Source organism: Cyrtonyx montezumae, unplaced genomic scaffold (genome assembly GCF_038088225.1).
Source record: "Cyrtonyx montezumae isolate F1298 unplaced genomic scaffold, pur_monq_1.0 scaffold_11, whole genome shotgun sequence".
NCBI classification, from domain to species: domain Eukaryota; kingdom Metazoa; phylum Chordata; class Aves; order Galliformes; family Odontophoridae; genus Cyrtonyx; species Cyrtonyx montezumae.
Window position 1 is genome coordinate 1,019,782 of NW_027071837.1, and position 19,142 is coordinate 1,038,923.

Genomic DNA, 19,142 nt, shown 5'->3' on the forward strand with positions numbered 1-19,142 from the left:
TCGGGGCTGTGGGGTACCCGCGGGCATCGCAGGGGCTGTTCCCCTCGCGGCCGTTCCGTGGTGCTCGGCTGTCCTCTAGCGCCCGCCCGGCTCTATGGCACGACGGGGCCGGGCCGGGAGGGGAAACAGAAATGGAAATTACGGCCCCGGCCCCGCGGAGCCCGACCACCACTTCTCAGCCTCCTGCTCCGTTTCAGGCTCCGTTTTTCCTGAGTTTCAGCTGTTATGGTTTTCTTTGGCCTTCCGCTACCTGCTGGCCTCCCAGCCCCCTTTGGACCCCGCTCCTTCTGCTCTCCCAACACCTCTCAGCCTCCCTCACTTCTGTCCTCCCCTCTCTTGTAGGCCTCCCCATTTCTCAGCCTCTCCCCTTTTCCACCCTCCCCCAAATTAAACCTCTGCTTTTGTTCATCCTCTACTTTTGGTACTTCTTGGGGGGGTCGGGGGGGTGCGGGACACAGCGTTTTCATTGCACAAAACGAGCTGGCAGAGCTTGTACTGCCACGCAGGTGCTGCGGGGGGGCCCCCATGCTCACATGGATGCGGGGGGGTCGGGGCCGGATGGTTGTGGGGGTCTCAGCTCCGCCCACGGGGCTGCCATCAACCTGGGGCGTGTCCCGCAGCACTGCCCCTAAGCCCTAGGGACTAAGGGTTGTTTGGAAAGAAGGAGGAAGAAAATCCAAGCTGGGTGCCCGCTCCCTAACCCTGCCAGCGTTCCCCAGCTCCGACGACGTCGTTGTGCAGGGGCGGAGCGTGCCCACGCGGGGGCAGCAGCGGGACGGGGCCGCGCGGGGCAGGGCACGGCCGGGCGCTGCGAGCACGCGTGGGGTCCACGGTGCGGGGTAAAGAGACTCGCCCTGCTGGGGGGCACCGACCCTGCGGAGGGGTCAGCATCCCTGCTGGCATTCGCTCTGGTAGCCCTGACGGCTCAGCGCCGGGCCGCCCGCTTTGCTGGGCTCAAACAGCAGCGTGCTGCTGCCACCGGCACCCCAACACCACGGCACTGCCCTGTCCCAGCCCAGATGTGGCTGAGGACTGGATGCGACGACCTCTGCCCCTCGGGATGAGCGTTCCCAGCCCTGCATGCCGAATCCAATCTCCACGCACAGCCTCCCCCCGCCAGCCCCTCTCCCACCCCCACCGTCTTCAAAGCCAGCGACCTGGCAGCCGTTCTGAAACCCGGGCAGAGCCTCCATGCCCCAGCTTGGCACGCAGCTCAAAGGCTCAATTAGCAACATCTGCTTTTGTGGGCTGTAAAACCTGCTCCCTGCTCCCCTCCCTCGCTCCCAGTGCACACAGCTGGGAGCAGCGTGGGGCTGCAGCCTGCCTGGGCCAGGGGAGCTGCACTGGGCTGCCCTGATGGGATAGATATAGACTCAAAGGGATGCTGCCCCGATGGGATGATGTCCTGACAGAATGCTGGTGCATGTTTGAAACTAGAAATTGGATGAAGATCACGTTTCTCACCCCAGTTATGTGTAAGGACCCTTGCGAAGTGCATGCATGCTGGTCTCTTCCAGGAGATATGAAATGATATGAAAAGGAATGGGAAATGCCCAAGGTTGCTGGCAGGGTGCAGGAAGAGAGAAGGCCCTGAGCCCTCCCCAGTCCAACTCCTCATCTCCAGTTTGGCCATATCTATGGGCTGGGGAGAGACTGGGCTGATTGTTACAGCTGCTGGTGCTTGAGTCAGCCAAGAGCCACATGGATGCATTTCTCATGTGAAATACAGACCCAGGGCCCCTGTGCATCCTATTGGTGTCTGCTCCCCTGCCACCAGCCAGGTAAGGGATGCATGAGGGGCAGCATGGGAATGGGCTCAAGGTGTGAGGGTTCACACATAATGCAAGTGACACAAGCCTGAACCCCATAGGAATGGGGCAGCTGTGACTCTTCTGTCCAAGTTCTCCTCTGGGGCCAATCCAAACCAGGGCTCTCACAGAAATCAGGGCATGCCCTGGCTTGTGCTGCTCTCCTGGCAGTTCAGGGCCCAGAACAGCCATCTCTTATCCAGCTGGTTTTAATCAGAAACTCTTTGTGTTACAGGCAAGGCCCTACATATCCTCGGTACTCCTGCAGTAGAAACCAGTGGAACAGTATTCAAAGTTTCATTCCTTCTCCTCCCACGTGCCCAGAATGGCTGTGCCTGACCACGGTCAGAGGTGATTGCTAAGAAAACTCAGCCTGTGCACCTCTGCTTGGTGTAAGAGAAATGCTGATAAGCCACATTGGTCCTTGGATAACGGAGGCAGCAGTAAAAGCAGAGAAGTCCAAGGAAGGCTGAGCAAACGGACCCATTTGCTCATGAGGGCTGTGTGTAAACCATTATTTTTGCAATAAAAGAGCAGGGGCTGGGAGGAGCGGTTAATGTTTTCCCAGCAAGGGGAAACTCCTGGGGGAAATAGCCCTGCACCCTGGAAACGGCCCCTTCGTCAAACAGGGCTGTGTTTGTGCAGCCTTATCACAGCTCGGTGATGCTGAGCAGGGGCAGGCTCTGCAGCAGGACTGCTCCCAGCAAGGAGAGGTGCAGTGAGCTCCTGCTGAAGCCTGGAGCGAGTTGTGCCTGGACAGGGATGTGGGAACCAGGGCTGACCTGGGTTTCTTGGACAGGGTTTTCCTCGCCTGGAAGCCCTTCCTGCTGCTTGTCCTTTTGGTTGCATTCAGCCCTCGTGCACCCACCCTGAGTATCCAAAGGGGCAGATGGGATGCAGAGCCCTCTAGCCAGGGAAGAAGCTGAACAGGAGAGCACATCCACTCTGCTGACCCAAATAGCACCTGAAGTGAGAGGCTTTTCCTGGCAGCCCGTTGGCCCTTAGCAGAGGCCACCAAGTGCTGGGGTGGGGTATGTGATCCTGTTCCTCTATCCCCCATCAACTGCCACATTGCCCAGAGCGAGACCATGGAGCACTTCGCTACCAGCAGAATCTATTGGGGTATGAAAGTACCTTCAAAGGACTCTGCTGTTCCAGCTATTCCAGCATGGCCTGGCCAGCTGGAGGGGCAGGAAGAGAGGAGGGGGGAGAACCGGAGAGAAGCTGTCCCATGGGCTCTGCAGTGCTCTGCAAGTGCCACAGACGCTCATCCCACAGCTGGGAGCTGCCCATCCTCCAGCCTGGGCTGCAGCTTTGCCTACATCACTCTCAGTGATGTTTGCCATTTGCTCGTTCCGGCTGTAAAACCTCTCTTGGCTCTTCCCCAGCTATTTTCTCACCTCAGTGCCTCAGCTGGAGCACAGCTACCTGTTGGAGCGCATGCAGCCTGGGCACGCTGGCCCTGATGGTTAATGCACGCTGGGCTCCAGGTGTGCTGCTGTACTGCAGCAGGGTGCAGACTGGGGTGACAAGAGGCCCTGTGGGGCAGCTGTCTCATCCTCAGCTCCCCTCCTGACACAAGGCTTGTTGTCCACCAGAGGAGGAAGAGAGAGAGTTGGGAAGGAAGAAGAGAGCAGCTGGGGCAGATGCAGGAAAACCCCAAAGCCAAAGCTTTAGAAGGGAATTTGCCTGGGTGAAGCTTCTAGGTTTGGGGCAGGAGGGGGCAGCTCATCCATCCCTGCAGAATGCCACCTGCCCCAGCTGGCCGGGAGACCCCAAGCAGCCAGCAGAGAATTGCAGGATCATAGAATGGTTTGAATTGGAAGGGTCCTTTAAGGGTCATCTGGTCCAGCTCCCCAGCAATGAACAGAGACAGCGCCAGCCCCTCCGCTGCTGAAGGGCTGCTGGCGCTGCTGGGCGTGCTGCATTAGTTCATCTGGGGACAGAGCTTGATGAAAGCCCCATAAATAGGAACACTTGAACCAGTTCCCACAGCCAGGTTAGCGCCCGAGGGTGAGGATGGGTTTGTGTACAGCGGAGGCTGGGAGCAGCTCCGCCAGCGGGGCTGTTTGTTTCCGTTCCCGGGGAGCTGACAGCTGGCTGAACGAGCCTCGTGCTCCAGCAGCCCGCAGACAGCGTGCAGGCAGGGCTGGGGGCACACCGAGTGACCCCCCCCCCCCAACCCCGTTAGCTTCGGTGCCTCTTCAGAGCTCCCCGGAGATCCCGCGCTCGGGGGTGGGCGAGCAGGGGATGCTCAGCCCGGGCCGCGCGGGGCGCTCCACGAGGGCGGGCGGAGCTGTCCTTCAGCACCACGGCACCTGCCGGCCCGGCCCGGCTCCGGGCGCTGCGGGGCGGTGCGGGGCGGTGCGGGCAGTGAATGGGCGGCGGGGTGTGTGTGTGTGGGGGGGGGGGGTTGGGGGGGCCGTGCGGGCGCGCAGGCGCAGGGCTGCGCGGCTCCTCAAGGTGTTGGCGGCGCGGCCGAAGATGGCGACAGACTGAGGGCAATGGGGCCCGGCGGTGGGGCCGGCGGGCTGGCGCAGCCCACGGGGAAGCGGAAAGCCGAGTGAGAGCGGGGCCGGGGCATGCCCCCGCGAGGCGGGCCGGGGCCGGGAGCGGGGCCGGGAGCGGGGCCGGGAGCGGGGCCGGGAGCGGGGCCGAGCCGGCGCCGCCTCCTCCTCCTCCTCCTCCTCCTCCTCCTCCTCCTCCTCCCGCCGCACCATGCCACGGCCGGCGGCGGCCTGTAGGCGCGGGCATGGAGGCGGCGGCGGAGCGGCGGCGGCGCGGCGGCCGCAGGTGACATTGGCGGCAGCGCGGCCGCGGGACCCCCGCGCCGCCCCCGCGATATGATCCGCGGCGCCTGGATGTACCCCCGCGGGGGCGCCGGCGGCGGGGCGGTGTGCTGCGCGCCGCGCCGCAGCGACAAACCCGTGGCCGACCCCGAGCGGGCGCAGAAATGGCGCCTCTCGTTGGCCTCCCTCCTCTTCTTCACCGTGCTCCTCTCCGACCATCTGTGGCTCTGCGCCGGGGCCAAGCTGCGGGCGCGGGAGCGGAGCGGCGCGGGGAGGCCGCGGGGCCGAGCGCCCCGAGCGCTGCAGGAGCCGCCCGCCGGCAGCTGCGAGGCGTTCCTGGGCAACCTGAGCCGAGCGCCGGGCCCCGCGCCCTGCCCCGCGGCGAGAGCGGACCTGGACTCGGCGTGCGCCCGGCTGCACTCCCTGCAGCGCCTGCTGGGCTCCTTCGCCGGAGTGCCCCTGCGCTCGCCGCCCGCCACCGCCCTCTTCTCCTCGCCCTCCTCCAAGAGGAACTTCTTACAGGCGTACTTTAGGAACTTCAACCTCTCCTTTTGTGATACTTACACGATCTGGGACCTGCTGCGGGAAATGGGAGGCCCGGACAGCTTGGATTGCAGCGTGGAGAACCTGATGGTGGATCTGGTGGCGGCGGCGGCGGGCGCGCTGGGCGGGGAGGCGTGCAGCAGCTGCGTGCAGGCCTACCAGCGCCTGGACCAACACGCTCAGGAAAAATACGAGGAGTTCGACCTCTTGCTGGAGAAGTACCTGCAGTCGGACGAGTACTCGGTCAGATCCTGCGTCAGAGACTGCAAGGTAGGAACGGGGCCCCGACGCGCTGCCAGAGCCCTCCGCGGTGCCGTTGTGTCAAATGGGCCCAGGATCCTGGGGAGGAGGACGAGGAGGAGGAGGCAGGGAAGGGGAAGGGGCACCGAGCAGAGGCCCTGGCTGCTGCACAATGGGGTGCCAGAGCTCCGGGCCCTCCTGGCCCCATGCTGGTCCCCAAGTCCATGGTTTGGGACCAGAGACCCAGAATGGGACTGGAGCCCCTGTGGTGGGACTGGAGCCTTGGAACAGGACTGGAAAGCCTGTGACGGGGCTGGGGGCCCTGGGATGGGACTGGAGCTGTAGGACGTGGCACAGGGCTGAGCAGGGCATCCCGTCACACCCACCCGTGCACACTGCAGACCCCAGTGTCACTCACAGGTTGAGCTGATCAGCTGTGGGGCCCTCACCTCTGCCTCTGGCCTGCACAGAGTGCTGGGGCAACACAGGGCCTTTCCCGTGCACTGCTGACAAACAGCAGTGACCTGAGATGAACCACAGGGTGGATCCCCCTCCCTGTGGGCACGGTGGGTGTGCACACATCTCCCAGCACCTGACCCTTCCATCCTGAGGGTTGGACTGGTTGGTGTCACCCAACATCATCCCCAGCCCAGGATGCGTGGTGCAGGGGGCCAGCAGCTCGCTCTGGGACAGGTATCAGCAACCCTGCCTGTAGGGATGGGGGGGAGCTGTACTGCAACGGGCAGTCCCATCTCCACACCCTGCTGGGCACAGGGAAGGTGACAGAGCCCAAGTCTCATGGGCATCACCGTGCTGCCAGCAGAGCAGCAGTCTGTGGGACGGCTCATGTTCCTAAAGCTACGGGGTTGCTTTCCCAGCATCACATGGGTCAGACCCCCCCAAAAGGGGGGCCCCTCCTCCCCTCCCTCCCTCAGGTTCTGTTTCCAGGAAGCACAGCGGTCCCGGTAATTAAACCTGCAGCATCTGGGAGCAGCAGGAGAGCTGTAGCAAGGCACTCTGGTTGTGCGTCACCCCAGAGGGCTGCAGGCACGGCGTTCCTGGGAGCAGAATGGGGCTGCCCCGTGCCTGGAGCATGTCAGGGGACACGTGGGGCTGCACAGCAGCTCCTGGAGCAGTGTTTCCTCCTGGAGAAGCGTAGACTTGCTGGAGGTGGTACCTTTCACCAAGGGCATGGCCACGAGGTGCTGCTGGGGCTCTCAGTACCTCCTGCATGAGCTGTTGTTGGGAGGGAGCTGGTGCTGGCATGCTGGGCTGGTGCCAAGCCAGGTAGTTGCAATCTGCTCGCTAAACTTCCCCATAGAGTTTCACAGCTCTATAGTACTCCATTGGCACCGAAGGGTTTGGTCCTGCAGCTCTTCTCCTGTAAGCGTGTCCTGGTGGCAAAGGGAAGTGATGTACCTCACATCAGTGGTGCCCAGTGTGCTCAGCAGAGGGCAGAAGGAGATGGGAGGGATGGAGCGGGCTCTGCAAGGTGCTTGGGGGTGCCCAGGGGCATCGGGGTACGGACAGCCTTGAGGAGAAACCGAGCTGGTACCAGGGCTTCCTACGAGCGGTTCCTTCACCCAATGCTATCCCACTGAATGGTGAGGAGAGGTTGGCTGTGGCTTTTTAGGAGAGCAGAAGGAGCCTGAACACAATGCATGAGGTGGGGTTTGGGCAGAGCTCCCCGCAGCTCCTGCCCCCCAGCATCACCCCCGTGCTCTCCCTGGTACAGAGAGCTCGAGAGCAGCAAGGGAAAGAAAAGAAAATTGGGGAAGGAGGGGGAAGAGGTGTTCACATCGACTCCAAAGCACTAGAAACAGAGCCTGGCTCAGATGAGTTTTCCTTCGGTGTCCGTGGGCTTAGCATCCTTGATGAGAAAGCAGGAAACGAGCTCGGGCGATGCAGAGCTGAAGGCAGCTCCCGGCTCACCCGCTGTCACGCTCACACTCTCCTCCCTGGAGCATCTGTGAGCGCAGCTCTGGGGAGCAACAGGAGGGTGCGAGCAGCGCGTGCAACCTGTAAGCAGTCACCCGTGCGACCCATGAGGAATTTCCCGTGCCTGAATTTTCCATCACAGGCTGCTGAGCCTGCAGGTGTCCACGCGAGCTCTCTCGGCTTTCCCTCTCCCTGCAGCATCTGGTGAGAGCCAGGCCGCTCGTTTGAGGTGCTTCTGTATGCATGGAGGTGCCTGGGGTGGTTAGCTGAGCCCTTCCCTCACTGTGTGTGTGGTGTGCTGGGTCCGGGCTCGGTTCGGTGCATTCTGGCCTTGTTTCCTCGTGGCTCAGCAGGGCCGGGCTGCCAGCACTGTCTGGTGGGACTTTGAAACAGCCAGGCTTCACAGTTCCTGCCCAAGCACTGGATAATACTGTGTTTTCCCATTCTGCTATTGGCCGTGTGCTGCTGGAGTGAATACCTGCTGCCCAGCGGTGACAAAACTCCAGGGTCAGTGACAGCAAAATGTGAGGGGAGAAAAATGCAACAGGGAGGTGGCCGACAGCCTGACCCTGCCTCCATTCAGACCTTCACAACAGGGGCTGGAAGATGGGATGCAGCTCGTTGTTTCCTTGGGTAACCCGTGTTTTGGGTGAGCGTGTCAGTGCTGCTGCCCTCCTCCTCCTGCTCGTTTCATTCCCCCTGTGGCTGCAGGACGGGAGGGGCTCCATGCACACAGTGGTTGTGCTCAGGAGGGCTCTGGCAGCTGGGTACCCAGGGCACACGAGCAATCTGCTCCATCTTTGCAGGATGCAGTGCAGAGGGAACCCTGCTGCTCTGAGCTGCCGTCCCATGGGATACTTCAGGCTGGTTTGGTTTTTTTTTTTCTTGTTTTCCCATCTTTCTGGGTAGACAGAATGCAGCGTTGCCTCTCGCTGGGCTGCCATGAAATGAGATGTTTGTTGCTTTAAAGACAGTGGGACTGTGCTTATGCTGCCTCCCGCAGCCAATCGTCGCTCTGGAGAGCACTCCGAAAAGCACGCATCCCCACCCTCGTTAGGGGAAATCAAGATCTATGGGATGGAGCCTGGTGAATTAAGGACTCATTAAGCTGCGAGAAACAAAGCTGCAGAGGGAGAAAGCCTGACAGGCGGGAGCTGCTGGGCGCTGCTGGGCAGCTGCCTGGGCAGGACCTGTAGCATCTCAAGGCAGATTAGATTAGTGGGGCTTCTCTGGGTGCAGGGCTGGTGCTGCGGCCCCGCTGCAGCCCTGGCTCTGCCCCACGCCGGTTTCCCCATTGTCTGTTCGGGAGAAGGGCACAGCTGTGCCCCAAGGATTTTGGACAGTGCTATAGGAGGTGGAGTTTGGTCACCATATGAGGCAGCAGCACGACAACGAGCAGCTGGGACACGGCGTGGGGATGCTCTGGCTGAGCTGCCTTCCAGCCCTCCTGTATTCTTGCTCTGACACGTGGGGTTGGGGTGGAGGGATGGAGCAGGGAGAGGGGTTGCAGCACCCACCTGCAGCAGGAGGGGTCTGAGGCACGTCCATAGCACTGCTGTGCCCTGGGAGGAGCACTGACAGCAGGCTCTGCCTCAGCCGTGGCCCCGGGGTGGCTGAAAACAAAAGGCAAAGCAGCATCCTTTCCCCAGAACTGCCCTTTGCTGGTGACGGCATGAAGCTTTACTCACATTTCATGAGGTGACCAAAAAAAACAAACCCCCAAACAAACAGTGGATCAGTGCAGTACTTAATTTGGCAATCTTAGCAAAGACCATATGTGTGGGCTTAGCCAAGCACGCAGCTGGCTGCTGCACACCCATCCCCTATAAACAGAGGTAATCTCTTTCAGCCCTGCAACACTGTGTGATTAAAAAGGAAGAATCCAAACCAAGGGAGTGCGCAGTTGCTGCAGGCATGGCACAGTTCACACACCTCATGCAAAGTATTCGTGAACTCAGATCGGAGATGGGCAGGGACTGGTGAAAGTGGAACAGGAGAGGCAGGAAGGGGATGGGCTGTCGTGCGGAGGGGGCATTTTGCTGCTGGATTCCGTAGGGAAAAAGGAAAAGAAAACCAACCCAAGTTTCTGAGCGCAGCCAGGCTTTGTGCAGCAACAGCCGGGTTAGCAAATGGTGCATGGGAGGGCGAGAGCTCCGTCTCCATCCGGCTGTCACCGGGCAGCCACAAGTGACGCAGGTGCCTGCGTGCTGCAGGCGGTGCCGAGCAGCTCTGTGCCTCCGAGCGGGACACGCGGCCGGAGCGGCTCCCCGCGCCTCCAGCAGCTGGTGATGGCTTTGGAGAGCATCCAGCGTGTGCGGTGCTGCCGGGCTGCGGGCAGCGGGCGGTGAGCTCGGCAGAACGTGCCCGCTGCCGGCTGGTGATCTGCCGGCTGCCGGGATGGAGCAGGGCCACCCCGCGCTGGGGCTGCGGGACGGGCAGCGGGACGGGCTGTCCCCGCAGACAAAGGGACCTGAAATGCCTTGTGCAGCCCGGATGCGATCTGGCACCCCAAGGCACAGTGCCTGGTGTGGGAGCACACGGCACGGCTTGAAGCCCCGCAGGCAGAGGGGCTCCGTGGCAGAGATGCCCGCGGGGTTTTCCTCTGCTGGCAGCAGGCAGGATGCACCTGAGCTGTCACCGGGATGCCATTAGGATGCGGCTCATGCCTGGCTGTGCGCGAAGGAAGCCGCGCTCCGCTGTCGTTTGAAGGGCAATGACTCAGGGACAGCAAATCTGTGAATGAGACACAGAGGCTGCTTGGGTGGGAGGGAGCCGACCCTGGTCGCACGCGGGCTCTGCTCCCCTTCCCCTTCGCTCTTCCCCGGGCTTTTGCTGTCGGTGTTGAGAAGGCAGCGTGCAGTGCCATCCCTTGGCGGGGTGCGGGTGTTGCGGTGCTGCGGGAGGAAGAAGCGCTGCCCACCCGAGGAGGATGGCACATGCTTGGAGCCACAGCTGACATCGCATCTCTGCACAGCGGCCTCTCAGAGCGGCTGGTAAATGGGTGCTGGGCATTAGGAGTGGCAAAATGCTGCGAGGGTTTGAGTGGGGGGGGGGACAAGCTGCGGCCCCCAGCTTATCTCCCAGCCCTGTGTGCTGCAGAGGATGTCTCCTGCTGGGGAGGTCCTTGCTGTGTCACTGATGCCACGTGCAGCAATACGTTGTTTGTGGATCCCCCCCAGTTTGCAGCACCTCCTTGCTGCGTGGTGGAGGTTCTCCTGCACAGTGATTAAGGAGCTGGAGCTGGTTCTGCTCTTGGCCTTGGTGGCATCTTGCTGGACTTCTCTCCGCAGTGCTCCTCGGGGTGACACCGCCGTTAATCACAGGAGGTAATGAATCTTCGCATGGCGCTGTGTAGTCTGGCTCTCAGCATGTGGGTGGTGTGTGCCCTCAACCCTGCCTTGCAGCACAGCGAGGGGCACGGCAGCTGGGCCAAGCAGTGTGCAGTGTGCTCGGCACCATCATGCTCTCAAGCAAGGCCAGGGTGAGCCTGGTGAGCCAAGGAGACCCCTCTGTGCCAGAGAAACTTCTCCTGGCTGCAGCCTGCCGTGGGTAATTTATCGTGTGTGGCACTGAAGTGTCTGGCCCTTATTTTTTTATATCCTATCTAATGTAACAGGATGTTCTCATTATCTGTATAAATGTTTAATCTGCTTTTGAATCCCGGCTGCAGCAGTATCTAATGGGGGTGAATTCCTCAAGCGCTCCTAAGAGACGGCGGGCACCCGATTTTCTCCATCCGTCCCGACTCTGTCATCGTCATCTTCATCTCCATCACTGTCTTTAATCACTTTGTCACTAATCAGCCAGGCAGCAGCGAGGCTGCGGCTCCCAGCGCTTCCCCAGCAGCTGCCTCAGGGAGGGCTGCTCGGGGAGGCAGTGTCTGTGCGCTGGGGTAATTTCATTGCACACCTGGGCCTTGCTGTGACGTTGGACTGCTCTGTACCTGGAGTCATGCTTTGTGGCCAAGGATTGGGGACGTGGTGATGTCCGCTCCCCCTGCTGATGGGGTGGATGTGCCTGGGGAGCAGGGCTTTGGCTGGAGAGCACAGCTGCATTTGGCACACCTCCTGCCTGCGGTGCCATCCATCCCAGTGTTCCCATCCCTCCATTCCCACAGCCCTGAGGATGCCCCAGTGCTGTCCCATGGCTCCAGACACCGCAGTCCGCACTCGCTGGCCACCAGCTGCATGTCCCTGCCTGCTGCCCACCTCCATCCCCTTCCCACGCATACCTTCACGCTCCCCAGGCCACGCTGCCTCTCTCTCCCTCTCCTCTCTCAAGCCCAGCCAACCCCCAACTAAAAGAGGACAGGAAGCCACTGCTGGGATTTACAGCCGCCCCTCTTGCTGCGTGGGAGCGCTGCTGCTTTCTGCCTTTGCTCTCGGGTTCATATGCATCTGAAGTTTCTCAGGACAGCGTCTGTCTGCTCCCCGCGTCCTTCAGCACAATGGTGCCTGCTTCTATAAGACTCAGTGTGCATTTTGTTTGCGTTCAATACATTTGTTTTACAGCACTGCCTGCAGGCAGCCCACCAAGACTGGGGCCACTTTGTCCCAGACGCTGCCCGAGCGTGGGCAGAGTGTGGCTCCAGATCAGCCCTTCTTGTGTCCTCTTTGGGTGAACCAGACAACCTAAATCCCACATTTTCCCTTTTCCAGCACCCTCACAGGGGTTAAATGCATGCATGTGTGTGCAGAGGTCAGGGGTGGGTATTCCCCTGGCCATGTGTCCCTGATGCATCTGATCCAAGGTGCGGTAGGAGGATTTGTCCGAGCAGTTTACAGGTCATGCTGTAAAACTGTTTTATCTGAGTTTTGAGCTCAAGGGGCCGCTTGTGTCTCTGGCTTGCCCTGAGTAGCTTGGAGGGGATTTTAGTGGGGAGGCTGTATAACCTATAGAAGAAAGGGCTTCATGCTAGCTTCTTCATTCCAAGAACTGCGAGTTCAAGATGCTAAAAACGCATTTCTTCCTGCGGTCACGAGGGTCAGCAGTGCTGGGAGCAGACTGAGTGCTGCGGGGTAATCCTGGGCTGGTGAGGCCGGGATGGGGTACGGACAGCTCTCCTTCATGGTGCCGCTGCCCTGGATGAGACAGAGGATGCCTGGCTCCAGCTCTGTCAGCACCAGGCACAGAGCAGCGTTGTATGCAGGAAAACACCATAAAAAACAGCACACACACACACAAAAAAAAAGAGTTATGTTTTTTACTCTCCCACCCCAAAGCAGAGCTTGTGAATATGGCAGGGCCAGGCTAAAGTGGCCACGACACAGCTCTGGGAATATCAAAGTTACCGAACAAACAGCTGTGCCCGATATGATGTTAGCTCAGCCTATAGCAGGGCTAATGAGAAAAAAACACAACGCTGCTTAAAAAGCTCGACATTGTTAATGTCAGAATTGCAGGCAGCAGTAATTGAATACAGCGGTAATTGGATGTTGCAGGCTGTGTTTGTGACTCCTGGCCGGCCGCTAGCGAGCATTCCCTTAATCCTCTGCCATCCAGGGGGCTCTTCTCTCCCCCTGCTGAGCCCTCCTTCCCCGGCTGCAGCCTGATGTGCCAGAGCTTGGAGAGGTGCCCAAGCGGCTCATTAGCAGTACTCATTTCCCTGTGTCCAAGATTAATGAGGCGCAGCCACTCCAGATGCTCATGGCAGGCCACGGTGGGAAGGCGAGTCCTGAGAGCAGCTCCTGGGGTGTGGGCAGCTCCGTCCTCGGGATGGGACATGGGGCACCTGGCTGCAAACACAGACAGGACCTGGCACTGCTGCTGTTTCTGTGTGGCCCCAGAGGCAGAGAGCTGCCGTGGGCTCGGTGGCAGTGGGGAGAAGGAGGAGGAAGAAGGACGTGAGCACAGAGCAGCATGCAGAGCAGATCCACCCCAGCACTCCTGAATGGTTCAGCAGAGCTGACCTCGTTGCCTTCTCTCAGCACTCCCCAATATTACTGTGATTAAATGCTGCTCTGAGCAGCTTTGCCAAGCTCTGAACTCAGGCGTGGTTTCTCCAAGCCCCCAATTTGCCTGCAGCTGAAGGAACTGCTGATTGCAGCTACTCCGTGGCCGCCCCCTGTGCAGCAGGAGGGCAGCACCCTGCTCACCCTCACGGGGACACACTGCCTTGCTCAGGCAGGGTTAGCAGCAGGACTGCCTTGTCTTTGCAGGTCAAGATGGATTTGCAGACAAAGATTTCCTGCTTCTCTCCATGCCCTTGTTGTCTCCCTCCCCTCCGCTCTGCAGATCCCCACACAGAGAAGCAGGCTTTGAGCCACAGGCAGCGTTTCCTGGGGCGTGTCCCCAGCATCGTGTCCTGCTCTGGTGGGAGAGATGCGGCTTGTTGGGTTAATCACAGCCACTGGGTTAATTACAGCCAGCCAAGGTGCTGCAGGGACTCAGCAGGTGAGTCCCAGGGATGCTTCTCCAGCCCTGCACTTGGTCCTCCCGGGCTTAGCTGTGGTAGTTCAACAGCCAGAGCTGCTGTTGGCAAAACATCGACATCAGAACCAACCAAATTACTTAGAAACAAACAAACCAACGAAGCATTGTCTGGTTTTGTGTGGGAATACCCAGGATGCAGAAAAACTCGGGAAAAGCTGTTTTGAGGGATCCTTGCTTATCTCCAGAGTTCAAGTGCAGGCAGATAGCTCATCTTCCTCACTTGTGTATAACTGGGGTGTCAGATGCTGGCCCGTTTTGCTCAGCAGCAAAGCTCCCTGTGCTTTCATGGTCATCCAGGCTGTGCTCTGAACTCTAGGGAGACCAGATTACTTGTATTCACTTGGATGGGCTGGAGATCAGCCGAAAGCAAAAGCAGAATGGAAGAAACACCCGCCAGAGCCCAACTCGCTGCCTAAAGAAACCGTAAAGGACGGGGAAGAATGGGTGAGCTCTCCGCAGTGAGTCAAGCAGAGAATAAATCTCCACCTGTCCTAAATTCTTACAAGTCCTTTAGAAGAGCAAGAGAAAGCAGGCTGCTTGGGATAAGCTCCAACGAATCAAAAGCTGAAAACCTGAGTCATAAGCTCAGCGCTTAGCACAGGGAGCTGTGGCATTGATGGAAAGGTGCTGGTGCCTTCTTGTTGGCATGCAGCAAGCCCTGGAACTGCCCAGCATTCAGCCTGGCTGGGGGTAGAGTGGGCCATGTGCATCCCCCATAGGCCTCACAAGTCCCTCAGCTGCTCCCCTGCTGTCTGGTGTCCTCCTGGGTGACTTACAGCTGTGTGGAGGCTGGAGGATGGTCTGGAGGAGACCATGGGTTTGGTTCCGCCATCCCTGGAAAACCCTTCTGGAGGAGGAGAGCTGTCCCTGTGAGTCTGGAACTGCTTTCCTTTCTCTCCTAACATGGTCAGGGCTGGGGCAGTGCACCTTATGGGGAGATCGTGGCCAGTGGGTCCTGGGGTGGCCTCTGCTTCTGAGCAGCAGCATGAGAAGAAGGCACTGATGATGAAAGGGAGGGAAGAGATGCGAGAGTAAATCAGTCAGGCTCGACAAAGTTATGACTAAACGGGGAGTATGATACATCTGCAAATATTAGAAATGTGTAAACACAGCAGAGGGAGAGGGATGATTTATGGGATGATTGAAGGGAATGAACTTTTGGATGGGAAAATGTAGGTCAAGTAGTGAGAACTTGCAGGCGGCGAGATAACTGCTGGCAGCAGGAGCATCACCGCCTCGGGAGTGGGGCTGAAGTCCATGGGGCAGCGGGGGCTCCAAGGAGTGGGGGTGGCAGCACGGGGGTCCCCCCTGAGGATGGCAGCAGGGTGACATGGTCCTCCCAGAGCAGCTGTGAATGGGCAGTGCACTGAGTGTGCAGTTTGACCTCTTTCCTGTTCCTGCACCCTATGGGGGTGGAGGTGATGATTTGCTGTTGCGTGCACGGTCAGTTAGCGTTTGCAGCAGGATCTGCATATAACACAGCGCACTGCATGTGTACTGTGATCTTCACCTATTTGCTATTTATTATTTGTAATCATGGAGCATGGAAGAGCGTGTGCAAGAGAGGCTTCAGTGGCTTTCTTGGTGATGTGCAGTTGACAGGCTGGCTTCAAGGGAAAAGACTAAATGATTGGTCACAAAAAGCAAGTGAAGAGATGTCTGGCAGAGGATCTGTGGTTTTGTTTCTGGCATCTCAGAGAGACCACTCTCTGTGGCAGACATTTCAGGCCTTATCTGCTGTCTTCCAGGCTCGCTTTTGCCCTGGGACATCTCACTGAGTTGTACCTGACATATTCTGCATGCAGCTCAATTGTTTGTGCTGCAGTTGGAACATCCTGCTTTTAACCCTGGAAAGATGGTGGCTTTGAGGACTCATCCCACCTATTTGAAGCATCTTCAGCCATTTGAAGTATCTGATCTACACTGGCAGACAGTAATCCTCTGCAGCCAGCAGGGAAGGAGCAGCACCCCCAGCCTATGCGGGCAGCCTGAGCCACTAAATCAGATAACTAACAATTGCACTAGCGAGCGTATCTTAGTTCTGAATGCCTAAGAGTCCCAAACATTTTGATTGTGACTGCCGGGGTCGGTATCCTCTGCCCGGTGCGTGGCTCCTGGTGCCCCTGGGCTCGCCCGCTCTGTCCGCGGAGCGCAGCTGCGGGCCGCCTGTGCCCCCTAACGGGGAAAAGGGGAACGCGCCCGGCCGGGCGCCGCTCTGCTCCTGGCAGCCGCCCTGCCCCTCTGCCGCCCGGCGAGGCCGCCCCGCGCCGAGCCCATCGCGGCACCGCGGCGCCCGGCGGGCTCTGCCGGCCGTGCACCCACACCGCGTCCGTGTCCGGAGTGCCGGGCTCGTGGTTTTCATGCGGATTGCGCGACCTCCTGCAGACATACGTGGACGGCTGTGGGGCAGAAGTGAGGACGTGCCGACCTGTAGGGTCATAGGATGGTTTAGATTGGAAGGGACCTTGTAGATCATCCATCTCTTCCTATCCTGCCTGGTCACTGGGTGTTTTCTAGTAAATTTTATATGTTCTGGCTCTCCTTTCTGCCTATTTTAATGTATCATTACCTGCTGAAATGTTTAGTGTGTCCTACTGAGGTTCCATTGAGAGCAGTGTTAGGTACTGCTCTCTCTAAGCAGAAACCTTGGTGACTGCAGAGTGCCATGGGGCAGCCCAGTTCAGTGTCCTCCCTCGGCCCTCATCCTCCTGGTTCCCCCACTTCCCAGCACCAGGGAATGCAGGCTGCTCAGAAGGGCACATGCTGGTTATCAGTCTTATAATACCTTGTCTGTGGCCTTATAGAACCCCATATGCAGCCATGTAAGTCCTTGTCTGTGCCGTGGAGGAGGTTCAGGAGAAGGAGGATGTAATGGGGTTGGAGAAGTGATTACTCCAGGCTCACTGCCCATCTCTCCTCCTCCTCAGCCCTGGAGAGTGAGCTCAGGCAGATGCAGATCCAGAAGCAGAGCTCCAAGCTCTCCCTCCCGGCCGTGTCCTCGCAGGCTGATTACAGTCAGTCCCTCCTCTGGAGCTGTTCCACTTAGTCTAAATAATTAACGTCCAGAGGGCCAGAGAGAAAAAGCAGGGCTGCAGCTGGAGCTCCACTTTCCAGCTGAAACCCTGGCCACAGGGCTATTGCCTGCTCCATGTATTGCGTCCTGGCCTCCAGTAAATTTTTTCTGATGAAAGTTTCACCAAAGCATGCTTCCATGAAAATTCTAGTTTTCATGAATTGGCATTTTCCAGGAAAAAAAAAAGGGAAAAAAAAAAAAAAGAAAAGAAACAGAACTTGCCAAGAATTTCCCAACCAGCATTAATCCTGAGACACTACTATGGTCCAAACAGACAATGATAAGGATCTATGGAAAACATGGGGAAACAAAGAAGAGATGTTTTTAAAGCCTCCAGAAAATAAAAATCCAGCTGGAAGGAAGGGCATGGGGTTTATCCGAGCACGCTCAGGAGGGAGATTCATTCCCTTTGAATCACAGGGAGCCCTTTCTAGTTGGTTTCAAAGGAAGTTGGATGTGGTCATTAATGTGACCTTCATTTTGTTGCTAAATGATACATTTGCAGCTGAGCTGGAAATGCCGGGGTGGTGCGGCCCGAGGAAGATCATCGCTCAGAGCTCTTCTCTGATGGGCAGTTCCCCCCGTGCCCAGTGCCTGGGGGATGTGGGGCACAGGGGTGAGCTCTGCACTGCATCTCTGCAGCTAAAGAGGGCACGGAGGGGGGGGGAGGATGGGGCATGAGCATGTGCTTCTGGCAGCAGCTTTTCCAGCAAGCAGAGAGCTCAGAGATGCACAGAGGATGGGCGGCACCATGGGGTACCAGAGGCCCAGCGCACCCCTGCCCATCCTGTGCCTGGTGCTGTGTGGTTGGTTCACTTCTGTGCTGCTTTTTTGTTGGGTAGATGAGCTCTGCAGCCTCTGATGTTTTCTCCTTTGGTTGGTGGTTAGCTCAGTAAGTAGCCCAGATGTACTGACTAGCACTTCCAAGCGAGTTAGGGGCCCTCTTCCTGTCACCCCAGGTCTGTGCGGTGCTGGGGCTGCTGGGGGCTGGGGAGTGACACGTCCCTCTCGGTGACTTCCCCTAGGCTGTCTACAAGGCCTGGCTGTGCTCCGAGTATTTCAATGTGACACAACAACAGTGCCGACACCGGATCCCATGCAAGCAATACTGCCTGGAGGTGCAGACCAGGTGCCCGTTTGTGTTACCGGACAACGATGAGCTGATCTATGGAGGCTTGCCTGGCTTCATCTGCACAGGTAAGGACGGCAGGGCTGCGAGGGGTGGGGGTGCTGTATGGTCCTCAAGTCTCTTTGGGAGGGAGGAGGAGGAGATTCATGGACTGGGCTGCCTCTGTGCCACCCCACTGACCCCACTCCTTCCCACAGGGCTGCTGGAGAGTCAGCTGCCCGAGGAGGAGGCCAAGTGCTGCGAGGTGCAATGGGACTCCTGCGACCAACCCCCAGACAGCAGCTCCGACACATCCCCCAAATCCACGGCATCAGAGTCGCTCCATTACCACCGCCACGACCCCCACCTCCATCACCAGCGGCAGAACCACTACCACCTCTACCACCACCACCAGTACCACCACTCCCCGTCCTTGCTGCCGGTCTCTGCAGGGTCTCGCCTGGGCAGCAGCAGGATCCGGCTGTGCGTGCTGGTTCTGATGCTCCTCCACACCATGGTGTCTTTCTCAAGCGTGCACAGCGGTGGCGGGGGGCTCGGCCCGGAGGCCCTGCCCACCCTGGACGAGAGCGTGGCGCGGGATGAGTGATGCGGAGGGCAGAGCCGACCTCCGAGAAGAAATGCCAGATCTTTTTTCCACGAAGGGGGGCACATGCTATTCCTCCAATGGGAGGCACGGGATTGGGGGTGACGCACACACACACACCCCCACACATACCCCCAAGAGCTGCTCGCCGCGGGGCATCCCCGTGATGAAGAGTCTCTAATGCGCACAGGGCTGCGGGACTCAGCGGTGAGAAGGGTTCAGTCAGCAGCAGCCAGGCAGCTCGGCACAGGGCGGGGTGGGATGGGGAGCAGAGGGGATGGGATCCCTCGGGGGGTGGATCCATGGGTACCACGTGTGCCTTGGGTACCCACCAGCTTTGTGCCAGGAGCGTGGAAATCAGCCTGACCCCCATTCCTCCTCTGTCCATAAAGCCCAGCAGCTTGTGGTCCCAAATGGGTGGGAGGGTATGGAGGCAACACCTCTCTGCAAATCCTTCTCTTCCCTTCGCATCCCTGGGGAAAAGTCAGCAAGGCAAGGCAGCCCCTGCATGGCCTGGCCGGGCTCCTTCTGCTGCTGGTGGTGCTGGCAGGACTGGAGGATGATGTCCTATGGTGCTGGTGGGGTTGGTGGGGCAGGAGGATGCTTC

General features: G+C 59.0%; 1 protein-coding gene across 1 annotated transcript; it reads left to right on the forward strand.

The window, feature by feature from the left end:
* Positions 1-4,651: 4,651 nt before the first annotated feature.
* NALF2 (NALCN channel auxiliary factor 2) lies at positions 4,652-18,780 on the forward strand. The gene is made up of 3 exons (XM_065729751.1): positions 4,652-5,410; positions 17,849-18,020; positions 18,150-18,780. Exons 1-3 carry the CDS (start codon positions 4,652-4,654, stop codon positions 18,536-18,538), a joined length of 1,320 nt encoding a protein of 439 aa, XP_065585823.1. The 3' UTR covers positions 18,539-18,780.
* Positions 18,781-19,142: the final 362 nt, after the last annotated feature.

Coding starts and splice junctions, on each gene's coding strand:
- NALF2 (XM_065729751.1), top strand. CDS start 4,652: ATGATCCGCGGCGCCTGGATGTACCCCCGCGGGGGCGCCGGCGGCGGG. Junction 5,411..17,848: donor CCTGCGTCAGAGACTGCAAG/GTAGGAACGGGG, acceptor GACTTCCCCTAG/GCTGTCTACAAGGCCTGGCT. Junction 18,021..18,149: donor GCCTGGCTTCATCTGCACAG/GTAAGGACGGCA, acceptor TCCTTCCCACAG/GGCTGCTGGAGAGTCAGCTG.